This window comes from Caretta caretta, chromosome 9 (genome assembly GCF_965140235.1).
Source record: "Caretta caretta isolate rCarCar2 chromosome 9, rCarCar1.hap1, whole genome shotgun sequence".
Classification (NCBI taxonomy): domain Eukaryota; kingdom Metazoa; phylum Chordata; order Testudines; family Cheloniidae; genus Caretta; species Caretta caretta.
The window spans coordinates 60809862-60836029 of record NC_134214.1 but is presented as its reverse complement, the minus strand read 5'-3'; the positions used below and the strand labels follow the sequence as shown (position 1 = coordinate 60836029).

At 50.7% G+C, this 26168-nt stretch overlaps 1 protein-coding gene and 1 long non-coding RNA gene across 2 annotated transcripts in view; one reads left to right on the top strand and one right to left on the bottom strand.

The window, feature by feature from the left end:
- NHSL2 (NHS like 2) overlaps positions 1 to 2649 on the bottom strand; it is a 165030-nt gene extending 162381 nt beyond the window's left edge. Inside the window, exon 1 of the mRNA XM_048865104.2 lies at positions 2101 to 2649. Coding sequence (XP_048721061.2) covers positions 2101 to 2365 — 265 coding nt within the window. The 5' untranslated portion in view covers positions 2366 to 2649. The remainder of the gene's footprint in view (positions 1 to 2100) is intronic.
- On the top strand, positions 899 to 21221 carry LOC142073208 (uncharacterized). The gene is made up of 2 exons (XR_012669947.1): positions 899 to 953; positions 18200 to 21221. It is a non-coding gene; the product is annotated as an uncharacterized LOC142073208 (long non-coding RNA).
- The last annotated feature ends 4947 nt before the right edge of the window (positions 21222 to 26168 follow it).

The following is a 26168-nucleotide window of genomic DNA, read 5'->3' as shown; positions in this document are numbered from 1 at the left end:
GGAAAGAGCAGATGGGGCTTTGAAGGCCCTGCCCTTCCTGGAGATGAGCGGCGGGTGTCCTGCCAATCTCCCAGAACAGGGTGCGTGGGTGTTCTGGGCGTGTGCCAGCATGACAGAGCACACAGCGGATCTACATGGCCACCAACACACTAACAAACATTAGGCTCTTCCCACTGCTCGCCCTGCTCCCAGCACCAGCAGCTTTGCCTGATTGCATGGGCTAGGATGCCCCAGAGCTGCCTTGGGCAATGCCCTGTCCCTTGGATTTTACTAGGGCAACACTTGAATCCTCATGCGATTTCCTTCCTGGTGGGACTGAGCCCGGGGCTAAGGGGCCAGTCCTGCCCCCACATAAATCATGGGGAGTTTTGCCACCTCCAGCACTGCCGCTTCCTGTGTCAAAAAACACCCATCAACATCCCTCGTAAACAAGCCCTCCACCCCGACCGTAGAATAGCTTTCACTGAAAAAAGGGGAAGGGTGAGAGACACAACTAAGCCCATTAGAGACTTTGCTATTGCTACTGACAACACAGAAGGCGCTCATGTACTACAGCAGGGGTGGGCAAACTACGGCCCAGGGGCCACATCCGGCCCTTCAAACGTTTTAATTCAGACTTCGAGTGCCTGTTGGGGAGCGGGGTCCGGGGCAAGCCCTGCTCCGGCACTTCAGCCAGGGAGTGACAGCAGGCATTGCCCCACTCAGCTCCACGCAGCTCCCGGAAGCAGCGGCATGTCCCCCCTCTTGCTCCTACACGTAGGGGCAGCCAGGGAGCTCCGCACGCTGCCCCTGCCCCAAGAGCCGCCTCTGCAGCTCCCATTGGCTGGGATCTGAGGGCAATGGGAGCTGCGGGAGCAGCGCCTGCGGATAGGGCAGCCCGTAGAGCTGCCTGGCCATACCTCTGTGTAGGAGCCGAAGGAGGAACATGTCGCTGCTTCCAGGAGCTGCTTGAGGTAAACACCGCCCAGAGCCTGCACCCATGACCCCCTCCTGTGCACCAAACCCCCTGCCCCATCCTGATCCCCCTCTGAACCCCTGGGTCGTAGCCCGGAGCAACCTCCTGCACCCCCAACCCCTCACACCCAGCCCCACCCCAGAGCCTACAACCCCAGCCGAAGCCCTCATGCCCCCCTGCATCCCAACCCCCAATTTTGTGAGCATTCATGGCCCACCATACAATTTCCATACCCAGATGTGGCCCCCGGGGCCAAAAAGTTTGCCCACCCCTGTACTACAGCCACAACAGGTGATAGGATAAATTCTTAGGACAATCAGACAGAGACTTCAAGGAGCCCAGTTCCCACAGGATAGCTGATTACTATACAGAAATAATCATAAAGCCAGTACCCGATGGAGGTGACATTGGGAGCAGCACCTTCCTGGAGATCAGTAACTGGACTGTGCAGTTGCTTTTAGCCACACCAGACACAGTTCCAGGTTTTACATTAATCACTTTACAAATTAAAGCAGGTTAACAAATCTCGAAGGCTAGTCACCAGAACGTAACAGCTTTGCTCCAACAGAGACTATGGGTGAAGCCAGGACCAGGCCAGGAAGCCTCACAAAGGGATAGGTGCCAAGGCCCTGAGTGCTAGGTCTAGGGGAGAAATGACAACTAGCCCTCCCCAGGAGGCCACGGGTGCCCCCGCCGTGCTGCATGCAGCCGTACCCCTTCGGACCCAGGCACACCCCTGTGCCACCTCCTATGCCGTGCCCAGCACCACTAGGGCTCAGCCATGCCCACGAGTCCAGCGTTCAGGGCAGCCACACGTCAGCCCGGGGAACCTTCGGGGAATAGCCCCTCGGCAGGGGACGTGTGGACCCAGCAGGGTCCCGCCTTCCAAGGGGCAGAGAGGAACAGAGCTGGAAGAGAGATTCATTCCCCGGCCGAAGGAGAACCGCGAGGCGGCTGGGCAGGGGCGGCGGACGCGGGGGATGGGGAGAGGAGAGAGGAAGTTGCTTTTAAAGGAAAACAGCTCCCGAAAGAGAAGAGGAACGGCGAGGGGGCTCGGGTCCGGGTCTCCCCAGGGGCGCGGTGGCCGGGGAGGGGCTGTCGGAGGGTTGGGGACGCAGGAGCCTCCCCGCCTCCCGGTCTCTTACCTGGAGCTCGGGGGTGAGGGCGCCCGTGCAGCAGCCCCTGCAGGCGGCTCATGCGGTGGCGCAGGCGGCCGGCCCGGCGCCCCAGCGCCAGCAGGTGCCCCTCGATCTCGCCGAGCAGCGCCAGCGAGTGGCCGCACAAGTCGGCGAGCTGGCGGAGCAGGGTGAGCGAGGCCAGGCTGCAGACGTCCCGCAGCTCGACCAGCTGCAGCGCGGCGCGGCTGGGGCAGAGACTGCGGGGCAGCACCGTGCGCCGGTAGAAAGGCATGGCCGGGGCGCCGGTGCCCAGCGCAGGGCAGGGCAGCGCCCTGCCTGGCCCAGGCTCGGTGCGCGCAGCGCGGAGTCCAGGCTGCTCCGGCCGGCGGGACTTCCCCGAACCAACCCCGCGGCGAGGGAGGGGTGTGGGCTGGCTGTAGCGCCGGCCTGCCGGGCCGCTCCCTCCCCCGGCGCCGGGGACACTTGGGGGCGCGGCGCCAGGGATCCCCCCTGCCCGGTCGGGGGGGAGGGAGTGTTTGTGCCGCCTTTTGAGATCCGCGGAGACATAAGTGCTGCGCCCTCTGCGCCCCGACCGAGCCCGGGGGTGTGTGAGGCGCTTCCCAGCCTGGGACTGGGGCAAATGTCCGATCCTGCAAGCCCCTGCCCAGCAGCACTCCCTCCCATTGAGCTCAAGCCAGCGAGGCTCCCCGGCTGTGCAAGTGCCTTCAGGATCGGGTCCTCAATAAGCAACTACCCTGCCCAGGGACGCAGCAGGTAGTGGCCCAGCTTGCAGGGGAGGTTTGCTTTGCCAGGGCTTGCCCCAGATGGCTGTCTCTGTCCCCTCCTCTAGCCTGCTCTCTCTCCAGAGCCCCATACCCTGGTTCTAACATTGCTTTGGTGCTGTGCCAGATGCTACATGCAGCCAGCCCCACAGTGAAATTACAGGGGCCCGATCCTATGATACATCCGGCCATAGTGCTTATTGTTGTGTTGAGTCCCACTGATTTTGCCTGGTGGTGACTGCAGGATTGGGCCCTACTAGAAGACCACACAGGAGGGTGACACATTTATGGCCTTGAAGGACTCAGTGAAGATTAGCCGGACACTTGCCATAGGGGTAACTGGACACCAGGTGCCGGAAGGGAGGGGGATCAGATTTCTGTAACCCTGACTATCTTGGAGCGCTGTGTACAGGGCCATGTGCTGCCATCCTTCCTCACACTGCCCTGAGCTCACTCTGGGGACAGACCCTCGGGGAGTAGAGACCCAACAGAGCAGGGTTAGGCCCAGTGCCATAAGGAAGAGGGATTGGTGCAGAATCAGAGCACTCCTGTCATGGTATCCATGTGATTCCCTCCTTGGCGGTAAGTGATTTCCGCCTTCCTAGGGCTGTTTCCTTTCCAAGCATGGCTGTGTTCTGCGATGATACCAAGGAATCTGAAACAATACAAATAACATTAAAACCCCCCTCAGCAACACCCTCCTCCCTTCCAGATCCCACAGTCCTCCTGGACTCCTTAGTGCACATCCTGTCAGGACAGCCTGATCCTGCAGACATGCCTGGCCTTCGCCTTTAGCCTCCCTCACGTGTTCTAAATTCTTTCCCCTCCCTCCACTCTGGAAGGCATGTGCTAAGTGTGCTCTTGAATCCCTGGGCAGCCTTGCTTGGGTAGCCAGCGATAAGCTGAACCCACCTGGCTCCCTTTCCTGAACAGCTCCTTTTCCTTCTTTCTGTCCATCTCAAGTTCTCTGTTACTATCCTCCCTTTCTGTAGGGCTCACCCTGCTCCCTGCAGATGCACCTCCCTTGGGACTGTGGAGGGGATGGGGAGAAAGCAGGCGGAGAACCCAGGTCTCACTTGTCCTAAAGGGAGCCACGGAGCCACTGAAGAGGGAGAAGTCAGGGGCCTTGTCCACTCTGAGGAAGGGACTATGCTGAGGATGTGGCTGTTTGGCTTGCTGGGGAACGAGCTACCCCATTACATGGTGTGCGAGCAAACTCAGGAGCGATGAAACCTGTCAGGCTCCCTCCAGCACCCCTAATTCCCATCCACACTAGTGGGAACTTGGGCTCAGCTGCCTTCACTAGCTAAGTGCTTACAATCATGTCTTCCTCTAGTGGCCACTGCGGTGACTCTGCAGCTCATGTCTAACATGGGAAGGAGAGAGCTCTGGCGGTGCAGGGCTTTTAATGCTGAAGGCCTCAGGTTCGTTCCTGCTGACCACCGTGGTGTGACCTACTAGCCAAGTCACAGCACAGGCTGCCAGGAGCCATCGAAAAACACCTTTTCTGCTGCACTGGCCTGGGTAGGTCCGGCCCCCAGTGAACAGGGTCTTCTTTGGGTGTGGCCAAGCCCAGGGGGCATTTCTGGTTCTTTCCCACCACCCGTTTTCTCGTTCAGAGGGACAGAGCCATGACCAGTCTTGAACCAGTGCGATGGGATAAGAACAGCAGGCTTTGAAAGCTGGGCAAAGGAGCAGAAAGGCCTGGAACTAGGGGTGCTGGGGGGAGCTGCCACACCCCCTGGCTTGAAGTGGTTTCCATCATATGCATGGTTTGCAGTTTCGTTCAATGGTTCTCAGCACCCCCACTGTACACATTGTTCCAGCACCTCTGGAAAGGCACTGGAGGGTCACATGCTGAGCCCCCTGCTGCAGCCTGGCACTGACGCTCAGAGATGTGACCAGGTGTGTGGAATGACAAGACTATACTGCTGGGCAGGCCAGGCCCCACAGCCTGGCTCAGTGGCTGTTTATTTATTCTCAGCTATCACTGCGGCTCTTTAGTCCTTTTCCCGCCCCTACACTGACCAGCTGGTGTGTGTGTTGTGAATAGTAGGCCTAGGCCTGAGCAGCAGCCCATGTCAGCCGCACACCAGGGCTGTGTGGGAACCACCCACCAGCCCTGGCTAGCAGGGTGCTGGGGCACTGAGGCCAGGCTTTCCCATGTCCCTGTTCCCCCTGGAATCGGGGTGGGAGAACCAGGGAGGTCTGACGGGGGTTCGTTGCTCACTCTGACCCAGGACGGGAACATGGGTCCCGAAGCCTGCAACAGGGAAAACATGGTTAGCTGTTCTGCTTGCATTCTTTTGGCATTCCTCTCCTGTGAGTGTTCCTGGCCCCCCCAGCAGCTGCGTGCCTCTGCCCTCCCCCCTCCACTCAGTGTACGCTAAAGTAAATGTTTATGCTGGACCTGCCGCAAACATTCTCCTCTTTGGAAGCCTCCCCCCTGCCTGGTGATCCCGCTGGCATAAGAAGACAGTGGAACAGAGACATAAAATCCTGAGCCTTAACATGCACCATGAGCATCTGATTCTGCATGAGGGTAGGTCCTGGTGGGGCATCACACACCTGCGGTGATGAGGACGGAGGTGCCAGTTTGGGCTGGCCTGAGCCAGGAGAAAGGGGTCAGGCTCACTCCTTCCCAAACTGAGACCAAGAAGAGAGATGTTGTCGGATGCTGGGATTCACAGACATCACTAGAGACTCTGGAACTTCCATGGGCCTTTCAGCTTCCTCCCTTTCCAAAACTTCCCAATGTATTGCTCATTGAGGGGACTGACTGGCCGAGTCAAATCTAGGACATCATCCCAGCATTTTGCGAGCGATGAAGAACGATCACTTAAGCCGCCACTGAGGTGCAGCCACCTCTGGGGTGGAGTATCGTGATGTTTTGATGGCATCGAACAACGCAGGAAGTGAAGAAGGAGTCCTGTGTCCAGCAGACACTGCAGTGGGGATTTGGTGAGGCAGAATAGAATTAACAGAGTTGGAAACTAGCCAAGACACAGGAGTTCACACTCCTGTTTCTCTAATACAGGCCTTAGGAGCTTTAATAGCAACATGAGGTCAAGACCTGGGCTTTATATCTCCTCCCAATGATGCTCCCTCATCAGCAGCACTGGATGGGGGAAGACTCAGCTCCGCCCAATCAGTAGCAGACTTAGATTCTTTGGAAGTCTCCCATCCAAGTACTGGCCGAGCATCCACCCTGCTTAGCTTCAGGAGGCTGAAAGGCTCACAGCACATGGCATCTCAAAGGAAAATAAACAAATGCAATCATGAGGCTGGGCTGCATAATCACAGTTCCTGCAGGGTTTGGCCACAGACCAGCAGGCTTCTCTGATGTGGGCTCTGTTCAGCATGCAGTGGCCAGGGTAGTGGTGGAAGACCTTGGTCGCCTTGCAGCCTTGCTGTCCCTGTAGCAGGAAGCTTGCAGTGAGGCCCTGTCTGGGAGCAGATGGTTCAGATTCGAAGTTTGCAATGCTCTCCCTACAGGGCTTTGGGAAACTTTATCCCCTGCCTGACGCAGGCTAATTTTAACATGTTTTTATTTGATCTTTTCTTCTTGCCAAGATTTAAATAAAAGCCCTTTGGCAGCAAATTCTTATGTCCGCTTGGCCTTCCCCCCCGCCCACTCCCAGTGCTCTGCAAGCTGCGCTGGGGTTCCCACAGGAAGCTACAGAGGAACATTCACTGTCCAAGAAGTTTGAGCAACCTCCTGCGTTCATGAAACCCTGAGATCCTCTGCTGTAGCTAGTGGAGAAAATCAAGTTCCAGGTGCAGGGTCTGAGGCAGACAGGCTATCGCTCTCCTGATCCTTCCCCCCATAAAAACATGCAGCGGTCAGTAGCCCCACTGGCAGGGAAGAAAAGGGGGAGGAAAAAGAAAGAGCGAGCCATGCGCCTGTTCTGCCAAAAGTAGCACACAGAACTGACGTGTATAGACATGGAAAGCTCCTGGAGCTCAACGCCCATTGTGCTTACGGAACTCTGGAGAAGGGCAGTGAATGGGATTTGCCCCATTAACAAACCCAAGGTTAAGTGGTGCAGGCAAAGGTGTGTAGCAGAGTTCTGAACCATGCGTCCAACCTGCAAACAGGGGTGCAAACGGGGGTGTGGTGAAAAGGGAAATCTGGCCAGAGCTCCTACATCAGCATTCATGTGGGTCAGGCTACAAAATGAGCAGGAATGAGGCAGCTTTAGCACATCCTGGGTGGCACAGCCATGGCCTCACGCATGCACATGGGAGCAGCGAGGTGTGGAGCCCCTGTGCCCACCCCCTGCAACTGCAGTATCCTAAATCCCAGAAGTAACCATACTTTGTACTTAAAAAGGGCTGCTCTGCTGTCAATCTCAAGGTGCTTCACAAAGTTCTTTCCACTCCACTGCATCAATGGGGAAACTGAGGCACAGAGCAGTGACGTGACTTGCCTAAGTTGATGCAGCAGGTCGGTGACAGAGCAATCCTGCGTCCAGCCATCCTGAGTCTAGCTATCCATCAAGTGTGAGTCTGAGCCCTTTGCTCTCAGTACAGCTGGATGAGATTTTTTTGTGCAAAACCTTTTTTCTCCCAAAAATGCAGATTCAGGTCAACCAAAACAATGCTTGAATTTAGGCTGAATTTGCCGAATTGTTTAAAAAAACAGACTTTTTTTAGCCTACACAGTTTATTTATGACATTTGCAAAATGAAACATTTCAATTTGAAATGCCTTTTCAAATGTTCCTGCAATTTTATTAACCCCCTGAAAACAAAGCATTTCGTATGCCCCTAATTTTTGTTTTTACTTTTTCAGTTTGCAGAAAATTTCAAGTTGATCTGAAACATTTTTTTAACAATTTTTTGGCTTGGCCACCAAATTGAAAAATCAGCTATTCACCCAGCTCTAGTGCCAGTGATAAATGCGCTGTAAATACCTGCCTCAGGCTGATGATGGATCTCATGTCAATCCTGCATCTGCACTTCTCCAGCCACACCCTGCTGCTTGCTGCTTCCTCCAGCTTTTCACTGATTACTTGCTAGCCTCTCTGCCTATGTGTCAGACCCATGTTGCTGGGGTGTTTCACTCTGATATCTCTTGTGCCATTCACCAGCCTCACCCATCTGTAGCAGTGCTTCGAGGGCATGTGGGTTCACACCTTGCCTTCTGCTTTGGGCTGGCAGGGCCCTGATATTCTGCACTATGCTGCACTAGAATGAACAGACATTGCTAACAGCAACCCCTAAGCTCCCAGCTCTAAATCCAGTGGAAGCCATTCTCACATCAGATCCCCCTGCATGGCAAGGGCCGGGATGCCACCCTGTGCCACACACAGTGGCCTAGATGCTGCTCTCAAATAAATACCTGCACCTACCTTGAAGTCAGTGAGTCACGTGCATGGATCCAAAGGGAGAATTTCTCCCAGCATGCACTGCATTGCAGGCCATATGTTGTACACCCTAGAGGAGTCAAAGGTTAAGCAATTGCACTGAAGCAGAGGGTAGGGCTTTGAAAGACAATCTGTAGCCAATGGTAGGGGCGTTCATGGCAAGTCATGTTCAAATGGGCTTTTGAATGGAGTTTGCCATCTCACTGCAATTTCCAGTAGATGCTTTTCCAACACACAGCAAGGTTCAGGTTGGCAGGACAGCCAGTGTTGTCTTAGGAGAGGCCCAGGGCTGAAATACCAGAGGCTGCAGATCAGGATGGAGGAGTCGCAGCAAACTTTGCATCACCATTTAGTGAATACGTTCAACAAGAATGTGTAGTGTAGCTTCATGCTGGGATTTCGCTTTCTGAGTTCCCCCTGAATCAAATTCCTAAGCACAAGGTGAGGGCTTTAGAACTGCCGTGCAAAAATAAACAACTAGAAAGCCCTGACAGCAAAGTGGTCAGGAGATGATCCTCCTCTGGACTGTTAAATGGAGAGGCATCCAAAGGGCCCTGTCCCAGCCAGCAGCGACATCAGCAGTGTGGGCTTGGCTGTGCAGAAGTGAGATGTCAGGCAGGGCCAGAGGAACGGGGCCTGGTAATGGGGGAGGTGACCCACATCAAGTTAGGGGAAGAGGGGGCTGGGTAGACTTGTTCTCTAACAATGACTGAGGCCGGGCGATGGTGCTGCAATACACGCATGTGTTCACTGTATGTCCCACAGCTTCACTAAGGGAAGGGAGGGAGGCCAGGCCTAAGGGGGAAGGAGTAAGGGACAAGCAGTCTGAAGCTAGGTCAAAACTTCCCCTTTTGTCTGCTAGAGAGGGAGAAAAAAGGACTGACTAGAACAAATACAAGTGGTAACACTGACTGTCCAGGCCATGAGTAAGAGTAACCACTGGGGCCGTTAAGTGCTGCTACTAGCTGAGGGGACCATCCTTTGGTGCAGTGGAAGGAGGAAAGAACATCTCTGCAGGTCAGTGCCCCGTGCAGCAGGGACACCATGCATGACCCTTCCGTCTCCACCCCTTTGACCTGATTTCAAAGTCTGCTGTTCTTATCCCATCGCACCTGGGAGAGACTCAGATCCCGGCTCTGTTCCTCAAAGCAGAGAATGAGGGGTGGGAATGAGCCAGAAATGCCCCTTGCTGCCCTGGGCCTGGCACTGAATGGCATGCCCCAGAGAGCCCCATAGGGCAAACCTCCTCTTCCCTGGTGAGGGATCTGAGCTGGGCCAGCCAGTCACCATGGCCCCATGTGAAACCCAGTGGCACTTCTGGGATCCAGAGAACACCTGACATGCCCAGAGCAGAGCAGCAGGAAATGTGGTCTCAGTGACACCCTGGCCATGCAGACCTGTCCCTCTGAGGAGCAGGGGAGAGTGCGAAGGTTGGCTGATGTGGCTTCAAGACAAGCAGAGCAATTATTAGTGGATCAGGCCTTTCTACAAGGCCTTTGGTCTGGCTAGGAGTGGCTGTTCCCAGCCCCTCTCACTGCCTGCTCATGTCCCTTTTGCCACACAGCCCATGGGTACACAGCTGTCCTGCTGAGAGGACAGTTGTGTGTGGGGGGGATGTTCCCAGGCAGTTAGCTTTCCCCACAGTCCAGCTCCCATGACATGCAGGGGGCTCCCCACTGTGCTGGACAGCAGATGGAGGCCTGAAGCACTGAGACTCCCCCGCGAGGGGCCAAAGTGCAGCCCACAGGTATAAGATCAGAACAGAAGAACAGAAGAACACTTTAACTGCAAATTGAACTACTTTACTCCAGCTGCCATGCAGCAGTGACACCTCCCCCTGGGTGGCTGCTAGCCATTCAGTGTGCTGTCCAGAGGGGACCACCCGCTCTCGGCCTAACGTGGCTTTGGCTTTAGATGAAGGAAAACTCCAAGAAGAAAGACCAGCAGTAAAATCCCCTTGAGAGAGAGCAGCGTGTGAACTTCTTCTGTAATGAGCTGAGACACCTGGGGCGAGTGCTTAGGAATGTGGAGGTGCCATGGGCACACGGAAAAGGCATCACAGCTTCATCTACCAAGAGTCTGTTCTCGGAGCAGGGTTTGATTTGTGTCTCACACACCCTGCTGCGGATCAGAAAGAGGTGTTCGTGCACAGCTGAGGCCGAGACACACGGTGCGATTGCTGATCTCAGTTACACCAGTGGTTGTTTTCATGCGGCTTTACTATTTACCATCATTTACTATTTGTTGCCAGTTAGTCTGATTGCTATGGTTTTCCAGTTGTCTGGGTCATTACACTGCAACTGTCAGTTGTAAGCTTCTGTAAGCAGGAGAGAGCAAAGTTAATATGTCAATGCAGTAATAAAACTGAGACACATGGCAATAGCATGTTTTGTTACATCCCCATCCACAAAAGTGAGATAACCCTTCAGACACAATGGCTGCAACAACACTGGGCACTTGTCTAACACTGTCCATACAAGCATCTCCCAGTTCTTTGAAAGTGTTAATGAATGGACAACTCTCTGGAGAGGTAGCTAGCATTGCCTCCATTTTGCAGATGGGGAAACTGAGCTCCAAAGAGATTAAGTGACATGTCCAAAGTCACAGAGGAGTCAGTGGTAGAGCCAAGAATAGAACCCAGGAGTCCTCACTCCTGGGCTCACGCTACACTGTACTGCGATGTAAACCAAACACTTGGATGACGCCAGAGCACAATTTGCCACCCATATTGAATCCTGTGATTGCGGCTGGCATTTCCTGTAGTGACCATCAGGATGTGATCAGAATTAGTCTAATAGCTTTTGCTAGAGGGAACTAACTGTACTTGTCCCCGGAGAGAGCTCTGTTCTTTTCCCCAGCCGACCTCAACATTACCCTCAAATTCTTGCCAAAGAACCAAAATATGCACATACAATGGGCCTGTGTGTGCTTTTCAAAACCAGAAATCTCATTATCTTGTGATTTCCTGGTAGACCAGAACGCCTCTATTGCAAAAGGATCTGGTTTAAAATTTCCTCAGTTCTTTCAGTTGTTTTCTGGGATCCAAGCTGGAAGAAGGCAGGTAAGTCCTGGTTGTCAAACTTATATTTTTCTTGTAGCCACTTGACAGATTGTTCTCCCCCTTTAAGGCAAACCAGATTCTGCTCCCACTTACACCTGTGTCTCCCAGTGACTTGAAGGGTGCACAGCATTTGTGAAATTTGGACTAATACCTAGGCTGTTTTAAACGATCATCAGTTTTAAAAATCCACCCCCTGGCACACTTTGGATGGTAAAAACAGAGAAATAAAACACTGAAAATGTAACAGATAGAAGCCAGTGAGAACTGATTACCAGGCTGAATGGAAGAAGCAGCAGAACCTGGCTGGTGGGAGAAACCTAATTATATTCATACACATATGTACACACCCATTCACACACTCACAGATGTACACATGCATGCACATTCACACATACATGAACACCCATGCACACCTGCATGTGTGCGCACATCCACACACACTGTGTAAAATGAGTCAGTTAGGTGTGAGGTGTGTCTCTCAGAGCCATCTCCCTGCCCTTCAGAGTTCTCAGGTCAGCCTTGTTCATGGAAGGGTGATGCTGGTGTGTAAGGGCTGTGGGCACAGGGAATTGTTCAGCAGGCCCAACCCAAAACACCAAGGCTTCTGTGCATAAGAGTCTGGGTCAGAGTTAAGGTTACATTCTAGTGAAATGTGTATTTCTTTGTTCTAGGGAAGGATGCACTTATGTTTATTATGCTGGCAATGTGAGATTTATGCTGCTCTTAACTACTTATTTCCTTGCTTTTAAGTGGCTGGGCTGGTAAATGAATTATAGGTAGCCACATTTTGCAGTATGACCAACCTAAGCATTCAAAGATCATGAATCGGACTCCCAAAAATCCTGAGATTGGTTTAAAAATCACGAGATTTTTAAAAATAATACATTTTAGGTTCTTTGTCTTCTGGTTTCTGAGGCTTTAGGTTACACACAGGTCATGTTTTCAAGCTTTTCTCTGCAACTAGGAGGGGTAGGAACATATTTTTTGCAATGCAAGCTGAAATTCTCAAGTAATTACTTGACTCCAGGAGTGGAGTGTTCATAAAAACATCAAATATCACAAGTCTCTTGATAAAATTGGGAGGATTGGTTACCCTGTTTTTGTTGCCTAGCAACTTAATTGCTTTCAAAATGAAGTTTTTGGAGCCCCCCCACCATCTTGCGTTTTCTGCTTAGTGCAGGTAAATGATGGTTCCATTTGTAAAATGTGAGATAACTAGCAAGGCAGGATTATCACCAGATTATTACATTAAAAGTGTCCATAGAGCCATCTAGGCTCATAATGGTGGAAACCAACATTCACATTCCCTAAGTAGGTTTGAAAAGGACCTGCCAGGGAAAATGCTTTGTGTACAAGCAATGCATGAAAGGGTACTGTGCACGCGACACCCTAGCCAGGAATGGGTGCCCCATTCAGCACCCAGCACAATGGGGCACAATCGTAATGGGGCCTGTGAGAGCCATCCCAGTTCTGTTCCAGGCCTGGGACTGCCCCATGGCATGACACCCCTGGCATGACAATGGACGTGCAGTACACACCTGAGGGCACTAGGGGGCTCGTGTGTGGAAGTTAGGCCTGACTCATGGCAAAGCCAACCTGGTGAGGGTGGTTATCCTTTGTGAGTGATATGAACACAGAACCCATGCAGCAACCAGAGCCAGAGGGGCCAGAAAAGCAGCCCACGAAGCAGGTCAGTGCTGGGAGCAGAGTGACAGAAGCAGCCTGCAGAGCAGACCTGTCCTGGGAGCAGAGCTGCAGCAACCAGAGCCAGAGGGGCCAAAGAAGCAGCCCAGGGAGCTGGAGGCAGAGCAGCAGCAGTGCAGAGACAGAGTGGTGGAGCTGGGGCTGGAGCAGTCTGTAGCTGGGTGCGGTGAGCAGCTGGGAAGAGCGAGGGGGACCCTGGGCAGCAGGCCCAGCACAGGGAGATGCCTCAGCCAAGAGGCTCTGCAGGCCAGGCTTGGATCGTAACCCCGACAGGGTGGGGGTGACACTGGGAAGAAGGGTCCTACCACTTAGAGCCTGAGAGCGTGTGGCCACTACCAGAGTGAGTGTCCAACCCACAGCATCCCTACAGCACAGCCAGGGCCTGAGAAGGCAGCCTGGGGCTTACAAGGAGCAGACTGTGAAGTGCCCTGACATTGCAGAGACACTGTTTGTGATGTTCCCTGCCACAGAGCGGGTTGATGTGTTTCCTTTAGCCTTTCCCATTTTTCTTTATTCTTTTTAAAATTAATTGTTGATTAAATAACTTGCATTTGCTTTAACTTGTATGTAATGGTCAGTGGGTCGGAGAAGTGCCCAGTGCAGAGAGAGCACCCCGGAGTGGGGACACCCTAGCCCCTGTCCTAGGTGACCACAGCATGGTTGGGGGTCGAGCCCCCCAGGAATCCTGGGCCCAGCCTTGTTGGGGTTACGAGGACTCTGCCAGACAGGAGCGTGGAAGGGGAGTCCTCAAGGGCAGGGAGGCCACTGGGTAAAGGAAGTGGGAGCGAGGACTCGGATCCTTTCGCTAACCCACTTCACCGGGGTAATGCAGAAGCCAGGAAAGTTCCCCACAATAACAGGACTATTCCCCCGCTTACACTTGTCCCCAGGGTGGAAAAGCACTGCAGAGAAGTGGGAGGTGGGACTAAGGGGGAGAGGATAATGGGTGTAGGAAGGCAGGATATATCCCTTGGCTCTGACATTATAAACCACTAAGGACAATGAGCATTGAGCAGATTGCTCTTCATAGGAAGCAGCGGGGTGGGGACATCAGACTTTACTACCTGCTGTTGGGCCAGCAGGTGCCTTGTCCCCTTGGCCTAGCTCAGAACTAGAGCAGGTCAGGAAATTTCTAACAAAACAGGTTGTCCTTGGAAAAAAACAAAGCTTTTCATGGGAATGTATTAGTTTGGGCTCAACTCTTTCCAGGAAAGGTTTCTCAAGTCCTGGACAGAAATTTTTTTTGGGGGGGGAGGTAGGGCATTCATTTGGGGTGTAAGAGAGACAGGTTACAGTCCCTGATCTGAATCAAGCAAATTAGGGACTTGAACCTGGGTCTCCCACATTCTAGGTATGTGCCCAAAACACCAACCTATAGCTATTCAGGAGTGCAGAAGAGGGGTCTCTCCCAGATATTTTTCAAAAATCTTCAAAAGGCCCCAGTTTCACCCCAATACTGAATGGGAACATTTTCAAAATCTTGAAAAGTTTCATGATACAAAAAAAACATTTTACACCCAGCTCTATTCAGATCCTGTAAAATCCACCCGGCTGGCTAGAAGCTCTGGAAGGATTGAGTTAGTTATCGCTGAGAACTCATGGAGGGTGGATGAGATCCCAGAGGACTAGAGAAGAGCAAACATATACCTATCTTTAAAACAGGAAACAAAGAGGACTCGGGGAGTTATAGACGAGCCAGTGTAACGTCAATACCTGAAAAAATGCTGGAACAAATTATTAAATAATCAATTTGTGAGCACCTAGAAGATAAACGGGTGCTAAGGAATAGGCAGCATGGATTTGTCAATCAGAAATCATGCCAAACCAACCCAATTTCTTTCCTTGACAGGGTTACTGGCCTAGTAGATGCGTAGAACCAGTAGACATGATATATCCTGATTTTTAATAAGGCTTTTGACACAGTCCCACATGGCATTCTCATAAGCAAACTAGGTAAATGTGGTTTAGATGAAATTACTATAAGTTGCATACACAATGGCTTGAAAGACCTTATTTAAAGAATACAGTAGTTATCAATGGTTTGCTGTCAAACTGGGAAGGCGTATCTAGTGGGGTCCCACATTGGTGTTTTACCAGTTCCTAGAAACATGGCATTATGGGGGTTCTATTTCCTGCACTATACTGGCATAGGATTTCAGAGCGTTTCATAGAATCATAGAATTATAGAATATCAGGGTTGGAAGGGACCTCAGGAGTTCATCTAGTCCAACCCCCTGCTCAAAGCAGGACCAATCCCCAATTAAATCATTCCAGCCAGGGCTTTGTCAAGCCTGACCTTAAAAACTTCTAAGGAAGGAGATTCTACCACCTCCCTAGGTAACGCATTCCAGTGTTTCACCACCCTCCTAGTGAAAAAGTTTCTCCTAATATCCAACCTAAACCTCCCCCACTGCAACTTGAGACCATTACTCCTTGTCCTGTCCTCTTCTACCACTGAGAATAGTCTAGAACCATCCTCTCTGGAACCACCTCTCAGGTAGTTGAAAGCAGCTATCAAATCCCCCCTCATTCTTCTCTTCTGCAGACTAAACAATCCCAGTTCCCTCAGCCTCTCCTCATAAGTCATGTGTTCCAGACCCCTAATCATTTTTGTTGCCCTTCTCTGGACTCTCTCCAATTTATCCACATCCTTCTTGTAGTGTGGGGCCCAAAACTGGACACAGTACTCCAGATGAGGCCTCACCAATGTCGAATAGAGGGGGACGATCATGTCCCTCGATCTGCTCGCTATGCCCCTACTTATACATCCCAAAATGCCATTGGCCTTCTTGGCAACAAGAGCACACTGCTGACCCATATCCAGCTTCTCATCCACTGTCACTCCTAGGTCCTTTTCCGCAGAACTGCTGCCTAGCCATTCGGTCCCTAGTCTGTAGCTGTGCATTGGGTTCTTCCGTCCTAAGTGCAGGACACTGCACTTATCCTTATTGAACCTCATCAGATTTCTTTTGGCCCAATCCTCCAATTTGTCTAGGTCCCTCTGTATCCTATCCCTGCCCTCCAGCGTATCTACCACTCCTCCTAGTTTAGTATCATCCGCAAATTTGCTGAGAGTGCAATCCACACCATCCTCCAGATCATTTATGAAGATATTGAACAAAACCGGCCGCAGGACCGACCCCTGGGGCACTCTACTTGACACCGGCTGCCAACTAGACATGGAGCCATTGATCACTACCCGTTGAGCCCGACAATCTAGCCAACTTTCTACCCACCTTATAGTGCATTCATCCAGCCCATACTTCTTTAACTTGCTGACAAGAATACTGTGGGAGACCGTGTCAAAAGTTTTGCTAAAGTCAAGAAACAATACATCCACTGCTTTCCCTTCATTCACAGAACCAGTAATCTCATCATAGAAGGCGATTAGATTAGTCAGGCGTGACCTTCCCATGGTGAATCCATGCTGACTGTTCCTGATCACCTTTCTCTCATGTATGTGCTTCAGGACTGATTCTTTGAGGACCTGCTCCATGATTTTTCCGGGGACTGAGGTGAGGCTGACTGGCCTGTAGTTCCCAGGATTCTCCTTCTTCCCTTTTTTAAAGATTGGCACTACATTAGCCTTTTTCCAGTCATCTGGGACTTCCCTCGTTCGCCACGAGTTTTCAAAGATAATGGCCAATGGCTCTGCAATCACAGCCGCCAATTCCTTTAGCACTCTCGGATGCAACTCGTCCGGCCCCATGGACTTGTGCACGTCCAGCTTTTCTAAATAGTCCCTAACCACCTCTTTCTCCACAGAGGGCTGGCCATCTACTCCCCATGTTGTGATGCCCAGCGCAGCAGTCTGGGAGCTGACCTTGTTAGTGAAGACAGAGGCAAAAAAAGCATTGAGTACATTAGCTTTTTCCACATCCTCTGTCACTAGGTTGCCTCCCTCATTCAGTAAGGGGCCCACACTTTCCTTGGCTTTCTTCTTGTTGCCAAGAGTTTCGTTGAGTTTAAGGTCACAGGGGACCATTAAGTCATCTTGTCTGGAAAAAAAAATCCAGAATACATCTGGCCAAATGTGCATTATATCAGGGGAAACAAATCCTTCCTGGCACCTGCAGGTGACTGGCTGGAGCCCTGAAGAATGAGACTTGATTATAGCCATTATCTTAATGCAGAGCTGCACCTATAAGAGAATGCTGAGGGCAGTGCAGGCTATCCTGGAGTCCCCATGGCCCATGAAGGAAGGGAATGAGCAGGGGGATTCACAGATTCCAAAGATAGAAGTGACCATCATGACCATCCAGGCTGACCCCTGTGCACAAACACCCCATAAGCTGCATTAAAGCATACCTTTTAGAAAGGCATCTAACGTTCTCTTAAAGACGCCAAGTGATGGTGATGGGGGAGGGCACCTTCCCAGGGGAGCTGCTCTAATTAGAACTGTGCCCCTGTTAGAAACAGCCCGGCTCATTGATTTATCCCCATTAACAACTACATTTTGAGACCTGGCTGTCATTCAGTTTTTATTCCATCTAATATGTGCTCTGTTAGTTACATGTAATACAAGTTTTTAATCAAAAAGTAATATGGTACTTGGTCAAATGTCTTGGAGAAATCCAAATATTGTATATCAACATAATTGCCTTTACCAGCTAGACCCATAATCTTTTTTTAAAAAAGACAACAGGTTTGTTTGACAAGACCTCCTTTCTACAAAACCATATGGACTGGCATTCATTATATTTTTAGCCTCTGATTTTAGCCAGAGTAATTGTTCCATTATTTTACTTGGGATCAGTATCGGCTTAACCGGTCTGTAGTTGCCTGGTTCATCCCATTTACCTTTTAGAAATATTGGAACTACTACGCTGGCAGTTCTCCAATCCTTTGGGATTTTCCATGGTGCTGAATCTTTAATGGAGAGTTTTTCTCCCAGAAATCTCAGTTGAATAGGTGTTAACAAAAGCAAACAAAACCCAGAGTTTTAAACAGTGTGACTAAAGGTCACTTTGCCTCTCACTTCAGCTTTCACTTGCATGGCACCTTTGATGGTCTAATCCTACAGTTCTCCAGGCCTCCATAGAGTCCTCCAGAATAAAAAGGGTTAATATGGCCTGAATTTTTGTAAAAAACAAAACAAAACAAAACAGAAAAAAACCCTTTAAATTAGATCAAAACAAAGCTTCTTAGGCTCGCTTTATCCCTAAAAAACAAGCAAGGAAGGGAAAAACCCAGTGTCTTTCTTTTTTGTAGGTCATGTTTATCCATGGCTCTCCGGGTAGAAACAGAAGTATATCAGAGATAAGCCAATGCCAGAGAGATGATTCATCAAACACTGAGTCTGGAAATGTGCAAAAGTGCAAAAACTCTGGGAAATTCTAAAGCCAGACAGTGACTGGATTGTTGGAACAGGCTGACTCTTCTCCCCCGCCTCTAGAGACAGGTCCCTGGAGGATCCCTTCTGAAGATGTCTCCATCCCTTCTCACAGACGTCTCTGCATATTCCCTTTTCTTGTGTAGTTGTCTGTATCACATGGCACTGGGAATCTGCAAAGGTCCTGTTGGCAGACGAATGCATCTATAGAAGTCACATGTCAGCCAGCAATGAAGAGCTGGGTTATGGTCTATGAGAAACAACAACAAATATGGAATCCTTGGCTAGCTCCAATGGTTTAAAATACACTATCAGTTTCATTATACTTCCCATTGGTCCTACACCACTTCCTGGTGGCTTAGTGCCCAGTACAGCAAAGATCCCCATTGCCTTAGTGCCCACTGGGCTTGTTTTTCCCTCCAATTTCCCATAGCTGTGACCTCCAGTTCAGGTCCCCTCGTGATAGCAATGATGAGAGGAGCTGGGGTTGACAGAGTTCCATGCAGCTGCAGGTGTTTTAAGCTCCATGTTGTCTAACTCTGCTCAGAGCAGGTCTATGTGACATGGCTGCCACTGTTGCTACCACCGGGGCAGCCGATTTAGTGGTAGCAACAGGGGCAATTTTTGGAGAAATAAGCTGGTGCAGACAAGGCCAATGGGAGCCTCACAGGAGCCAGCACTATGTTCAGTACTCAGTATTTGCAGGATCACTCCCCTTGCCAGTAAGATATACTGGGTGGTGGGGACAAGAGTGAGTTTTGTGTGTCCAGCACCCCATGCTGGTGACACAAAAATGTTCAGATAAACCCAGGCCCCACCCTACTTGATGCAGATTGTTGTGTACAGTCTATACCTACACCCGACACGTGGAAGGCTTGACACTGCGCGGTACCCCGCTCCATTCCCCTCAATGCCCCCAGAAAGTAGAGGTCTCCAGCACCTTCCAGCAGGGACCCAGCACCATGGGGAAGCAGGCCCTTTAGTGACCATGCACATTTGTGTCTCCTCAAACAGCCTTTGGCTGAGCTGGCTCCTACTCCAATGGACACACCCAGCATGTTTCGTGTCCCCTACACTTTTAGTAGTGGAGCTCACCCTCCCATTGGTGCTGGTTGTGCGATTCACGAGAGAGGTAAAAGTTCTATGGAAAGGGTGTATTTAGTGGTGCCCTGATTCCTCCTCTCCAGTGTGTGCAGAGACTGTACAGGGCTGCACCATGCTACCCATTTGGAGAGGCAAGGCCACTCAACTCATTCCTGCTCTCGCTGCTCTCTGAAGTCAGGCAGTCATGCCCACTGGTCCCTGGGAGAAGGCCGGCGGCATGACTGTCTGTCACATGCAGAGCACCAACTGGTCCATTATCATCCCCTTCCGGACATGGGGAGGTGATGTGATAACTGGGCCTACAATGTACCCTAATTGTGAGCTCGGACTGTTCATAAAGTACATACAGTCCCCCTCAGTAACCACTAACGATAAATGGTGGTGGGAAATGGTGCAAAAGAAAGACAATATGACTGAATTAGTCCACACAAAAAGGCTATTGAGATAACTCAAGGACTGTGTTAAGATCATGCCTGTTAAACAAGAGAAGTGTGGGACTGGAAATTAATGGACCAAAATTGCTGGGTTGGCAATTAGACCTTATTGGTAAATAAAATAACAAGGGGATGGATTATTCCGCCCATCACACCTTTTTTGGGTCCGCAAATAAAGACTGAGGGAAACAGCTGGCTGCCATGACGTTGGCTGTCATGATGCTGGCTGACTGAAAGAAAGGGAGGAGCAAGCTCACTATCACGGCTGCCACCGGCACCGTCTCTTGGGACCATGGGATCCAGAGTGACAATATTGTGCCTTTGTCATCGTGACCCTGAGAGATGTCCTGATCAGACTAGGCCAGGGAGAGGGACCCCGATGGCATCACCATCTCCACTGGCTAAATCCCAAATACCACCTGGGATGTGAGCCTGTGTCTCCTCCACACCCTGCTGTGTCCTTTTCCTGCCCTACCGTATTTCTTCTCTTTCCTCTCTCTCTCCATTCCCCTGCTGTCTAAGGAGAGTCTGGCTCAGCTGTCCAAGACTGCATATTCCATCACACTGCTGCAAGCCTGTGATCAGTGAGGTAGTGAAAAGCAAGGTCCTGAACTGCCTGATGCTGGTACATGTTTGCCAGGCCTCAGAGTAGCTGATCAGACTGTGGGCTGGTCCTCTGTTTCTCCAGCAGTGTGGGTGCAAATGAGAGTCAACACCAGAGATAGAAGATGCATTTTCTATCATTGATGTTCTTTTCTATCCCCATTTTCATCATGTTTTATCTTAAAGGCAGCAGGATTGGATTTTAACAACAGCTCCAACCCATTTCAACTAGCTTCTCTTTTCCCCAAGAGCACAGTTATTACCATCTTTGATACGTAACCAAGAGATTGTCATCAGAACGGCCATGCTGGGTCAGACCAAAGATTCATGTAGCCCAGTATCCTGTCTTCCAACAGTGGCCAGTGCCAGGTGCTTCAGAGGGAATGACCAGAACAGGGAATCATCACGTGATCCATCCCCTGTCGCCCATTCATAGATTCTGGCAAACAGAGGCGAGGGACACCATCCCTGCCTATCCTGGATAATAGCCATTGATGGACCTGTCCTCCATGAATTTATCTAATTCTTTTTTGAACCCTGTTTAAATTGTCCGGGCGGGCCTCAGGGCTCCTAAGCGTGTGAGACCGCTCCGGGACCAGGTCCAGTGGGGGGCCCCATGGGCCGGCACAATTGGCCAGCATGGGCGGTCCTGGAAGTGATGGATTCACACTTCCACCCCGGACTCCATCCCCGCAGGGGCCTGGAATTTCTATCGGCCGGCCTGTCTGTATCTTCAATAAAAGGTTAAAAAGCTGTTAAATGGAGTATTTGCTATGGGCAAAGTGTGGGACAGGCTGAGATCTCTGTATGTTACACCCCAAACCTGGTTTAACACTGTTTAATGATGGACAGTCACAGGGGCTTGTTAACACCTCTGAGTCTTTGGACACTTTATTCTAGCTACATTAATACCACAGAGGGGAATGTCCTGTGCTCCCTGATTCCTACCCCAAGGTCCAAGCCCCATAGGCACCAACTCCATGGGTGCTCTGAGGCTGGAGCTCAGCACCCACTGGCAGCCCTGCAGATCAGCTCCTTCCCCATCCCACTCCAGGCCTCCCACCCACCACGACCAGCTGTTCAGCAGCATGCAGGAGGCGTTGGGCGGGAGTGGGAGGAGCAGGGACAGGAAGAGGGGGGGAGGAGGTGGAATGGGGTAGGAAGGGGTGGGGTGGGAATAGGTGAGGTGGGGGGTGAGGATTTGGGGGAAAGGATGGAGTGCGGGCGGGGTCTGGAGCAGAGTGGGGGTCGAGCACCCCGCGGGAACTGGTTGCCTCCGCCTGGCCTCATCACACACCAACGGTTATCGCCTGGCGACTGATGGTTCCCATTTCAGCCACACTTTAATAACTCCTCCTGCTTCTGTCCCTTCAGAGCAAGTATCTCCATGACAGGGCGAGCTGGCAAGATGGCTATTTAACAGGATGGACTTCGACAGCCATCTGCTGGGTACCACCTGAAACTGCAGCTTTGGCAATACCCCTACATCGTTTGAAGAGTTGGCTGAGGACAAAGGGTTACAATAAAGATGAAGGGCTGGATTAAAGTGTGGGGTCACGTGTGCAGAGAAGGGGAGCTTAGTGGTAGTGAGCATGCTCACTAGCATCCTGGGGGTGCTCACAGTCTAACAAGGGGGTGCTCTCCCGACACACGTGGGAGGCGGGTTTCTCGTCATGTAGGAATCAGGTGATTTTACTTTAAAGTTGCCGATATGAAAAATGAAAGGCTCTAGAGGGCTAGCAGTAGTGCCACGATGGAGCTGTAGTCAAAAGCGACTGTTCAGGAGGAACGAGTGGCCCATGGAAATAGCCTAGAGCGTCTGACAATAGGAGACCATGTGTATCTCAGTATTAATGGCATATTTTGATCTGTATCCAAAATGAGATGTATGGGTGTTAGACTTGCAAAGGGGAGTGTGGGTGTGGGGTGCCTGCTCAGATAATTCCAACAGCTCCCCACCAGCGAGACACAGGCGTCAGGCCAATGACGGCAGCTCAGTAAGACCAAGCTGGTCCAACCACCCAAACAACGGAGCAGCTCTTATGGAGGCATCCTCTTGGACAGGCCCTCTGGATGCGCTGGCTCAGGGGGAAAGTCACCAGGAGACTTCACACCTGGTCCCGTAAACAAAAACACCAAACATACCAAAACCAGATTGAGCCCTAGGGCAGGGGTAATCAATTATTTTTTGTCAAGATCCAAATTTCTTGGTCAAGGTATTGTCAAGGTCCAGACTCCAGAAAAAATAATACAAAAACAATACTAACGATAATAAGTAAATAAAAAGATGTTGCGGTCCATTCAAAAGTGTCTGGCAGTCTGGATTTGGCCCACAGTTTGCCTATTGACTACCCTTGTCCTAGGGTAATGGATTCGCTCGGGGGCAGCAGGGCCTCTCTTCTACTTCAGAGAGACTAAAGTCTTGTCTTTGCTGCTAAAATAGTGTGTTTTTTACCTCAGGGTAACTAACGTGAGTGAACTGCATGGACGTAAAAACACTGTGTGACGTCATGGCACTTTAGTGGTAAACAAGGTGCGCTGAACCCCAGGCAGGGGTGGAGAGCTCAGCTGCCCTTGCCTGGCAGCAAACCCAAAGTGCCTTGCCTTTACACCACAGTGTAGCTCCCAGGTGCTGGTTACCCTGAGGTACAACTACTTTTAGCAGTGAAGACAAGGCCGCAGACGAAGAGCAGCAGGGCTGCTGTCAGCCGGGACCAGCGTGCGTCACAAGGCCTGACAGCTTCGCTTTCTAAGAGAAGGCGAGTTGTGTCAGTTCTGTTCCTGTTGCTGGAGAAGAAGCCTGTCTTCCTTAGCTCAGAGGGAAGCATGAGACTGGATGAGGCTAAGTTTGCATGTTGGCTATTTGCTGTTTTAAAATTCTTGTTCTCTAATGCTTTGTTCCACCTGGTAAGTAAACAGACTTTCACAAAGGCGGTTGGTCATGATCACGGTCACAGTTCCTTGAAGGGAGGGTCAAGCAGGGTCCCAGCCGAGACACGCCTGCAAGGTGATAAGTAGTGAGTATGCACAGGGCAGAGTACCCGGGTCCTGCTCTGACAGTGAGGGAATCACGAGATCCTGCCATGAGGCAGGTAAGGGTGGGACAAGACCGAACGTCTGAGAGGGATGCATTCAGAGAGATCAGAAAGGAGGCAGAGTTGTGGCTGGCCCTGTTATTGTGACAGTCTGACAGAGTCTTTCTGTCAGACTGAATACAGCCCCCATTCACACTCGGGGCGGTAAAAAGAGAGTCCAAGACTGTCTTCGTCCACTGGCTGAGGTGCCCCCTCCCAGGGCCACACCATGCTCTCACCTTCACTGGGCTAGTGTTCTTCTTCTGCCCCTCCTGCCTGGGCTCAGCATCTATTTACCTGTTGGCAGAGTGTAAAATGTGGAGGACATCCTCCCACCTTCTCTGGAAGTCCCAGCCTGGACGCCTAAAAAAGAGCAGGTGTCAACTTCCTTCACCATCCATCCACAGTATCCTCTCCAGGCTGCTTCCGTGTGGACATACCCTTCCGCAGGGCCTCCTAATTCCCCTTGCATCAGGGCTTGTTCCTTCAAACATTCTTGTATCAGTGAAAGAAGTAGATTAAGAATTCCATCCTATTTGGGACAATGTGAGTCCCTGAGGGGTCGTGAGGATGCAGCCCCTGTGGTCTCCTGAATCCAGAGACAACAACTGTGACCGGCTCTCAGGTAGATGGTGCAAGAAGGGGGAGATGCTTTGTACACTCTCTCCAGCCTGTATTTTTAAGTCTTTTCATGTCCTGTTAGCACAATCGCCTACAGGGGGAAATGACCAGTCTAGAGAGAAGAATTTGTGAACGTCTAATCTTCCCTGTGCAGTACACACCCGTGAAGCACATCAATGCTAAGGAGTTGTGCGTATGAGCCACAGAGAGAATAAATCCCCCCAGTACCAAATGCAGTGATGTGAAGAACAGCCTGACTGCAGGACTGAGTGATATCCTTTGTGTCCACTTGGGGGTGCTCTTTGCCAGGCTTTGTATCAGAGATGTCTCCTGATCTCTCAGATTTGCAGCAGGCGTTAAGCACGGGCTAGAGACATTTAGCATTTAAAGAAACCAGATACAGGCTGGAGCGAGTAGCATTTGTGAAACTGAAAAGCAGGGAAATGTTTCCTTTTCTTTGTTAAAGCCACTGAGAGAGGGAAGTAACCCTGGTGACTGACAGACACACATCAGCCACTGTATGTAAATACCCCTAGAACCATGCTCATGCTTCCAGGGGCTCCATCACCCCCAGTTACACAGCCCATGGGTGACTGGCCCACTTCTGCACCCTGCCCTTAGAAGCTGACCCCCTACACATACACATTGCCCTGGGTCTCACCCCCTCTCTGGAGGTCTCACTCTCCCTGCTTGCACCGGTGTTCCTCAGACGTTCTTGTCAATTGGTGGAAATGGCCCACCTTGATTATCACTACAAAAGGTTCCCCCCACCCCCCCGCCCCGCTCTCCTGGTGGTAATAGCTCACCTTACCTGATCACTCTCATTACAGTGTGTATGGTAACACCCATTGTTTCATGTTCTCTGTGTATATAAAATCTCCCCACTGTATTTTTCACTGCATGCATCCAATGAAGTGAGCTGTAGCTCACGAAAGCTTATGCTCAAATAAATTTGTTAGTCTCTAAGGTGCCACAAGTCCTCCTTTTATTTTTCCACACTCAGTTAGCTAGTAGCTACTTTGAGAGATGGTCTTGCATATGTTGAGATGATGTGAGAAAACTGCTGATGTGGCAATAATTCCTATATGCATCTTTTCTGGACCCAACCAGCCCCTTCTTCCTACTGTAGCCCCCATACCCCAAATCTATGAGTTTCTCTCACTTTCTCCCACCCAAATCTCATTCCAGGACTCAATAAGTGAGCACAAGCAGCCCAGGACATATCTTCTACAAATTTCTATCATACTTCCCTTCAGTCTACCAGCATGGCTCATACAGCGTGTGTATGAATGCTCTATACATACCTAAAGGGGATACTACTACCAGGCACCTGACTCATGATTCCAACTTTGTCGCCACCAGAAGCACCCACCCTTGCTCATGAAGAAAGTCATTGTGTTACCAAGACGAAACAGCTCCTTCATGAACAGGTCAGGTTCCCAGGCACTGAAAGTAGGCCCAACCCATGCTTCTCACATACATCCCATGCCAAGTTCCTGCAAGTAAAACACAACCACTTCCAATGTCTGACCTGTCAAAAGAACTCTGGGAGGAAATCAGCAGTGATTTCTCTGGCTCATTTTCCCTCTGGTGGCTATCACCTGTCTATCATAATTTAATACTCACACTTATTTCATCTACAGCTTCACATACGGTCTTCTCCCTGCTTGACAAAACCTCCTCTCCTCATAGTGTACTACCAGAAATCCAATTCAACAATGGGCCATCATTTCCCAGCCAGAAATTGCATCTTTTGCCAAGTATCTGGGTTTCCATTACAGCAAAATCACTCTTTATTGGTCCCAGACAAACATAGTATCTGAAAGAATTCTCAAGTGAGAACGGCTGTCACAGAATATAGCATCCATCACCTCTTGCTTTCCTCTCTCAGCTTCAATGATGGACAGTTGTGTCTCATTTTCAAATGACAGGAATTTCTTAAACATTTTATTATTTTTGCTCTGGAAAACTGTATGTTGCATGAACTAATATCAAAATGTAATCTAACCTAC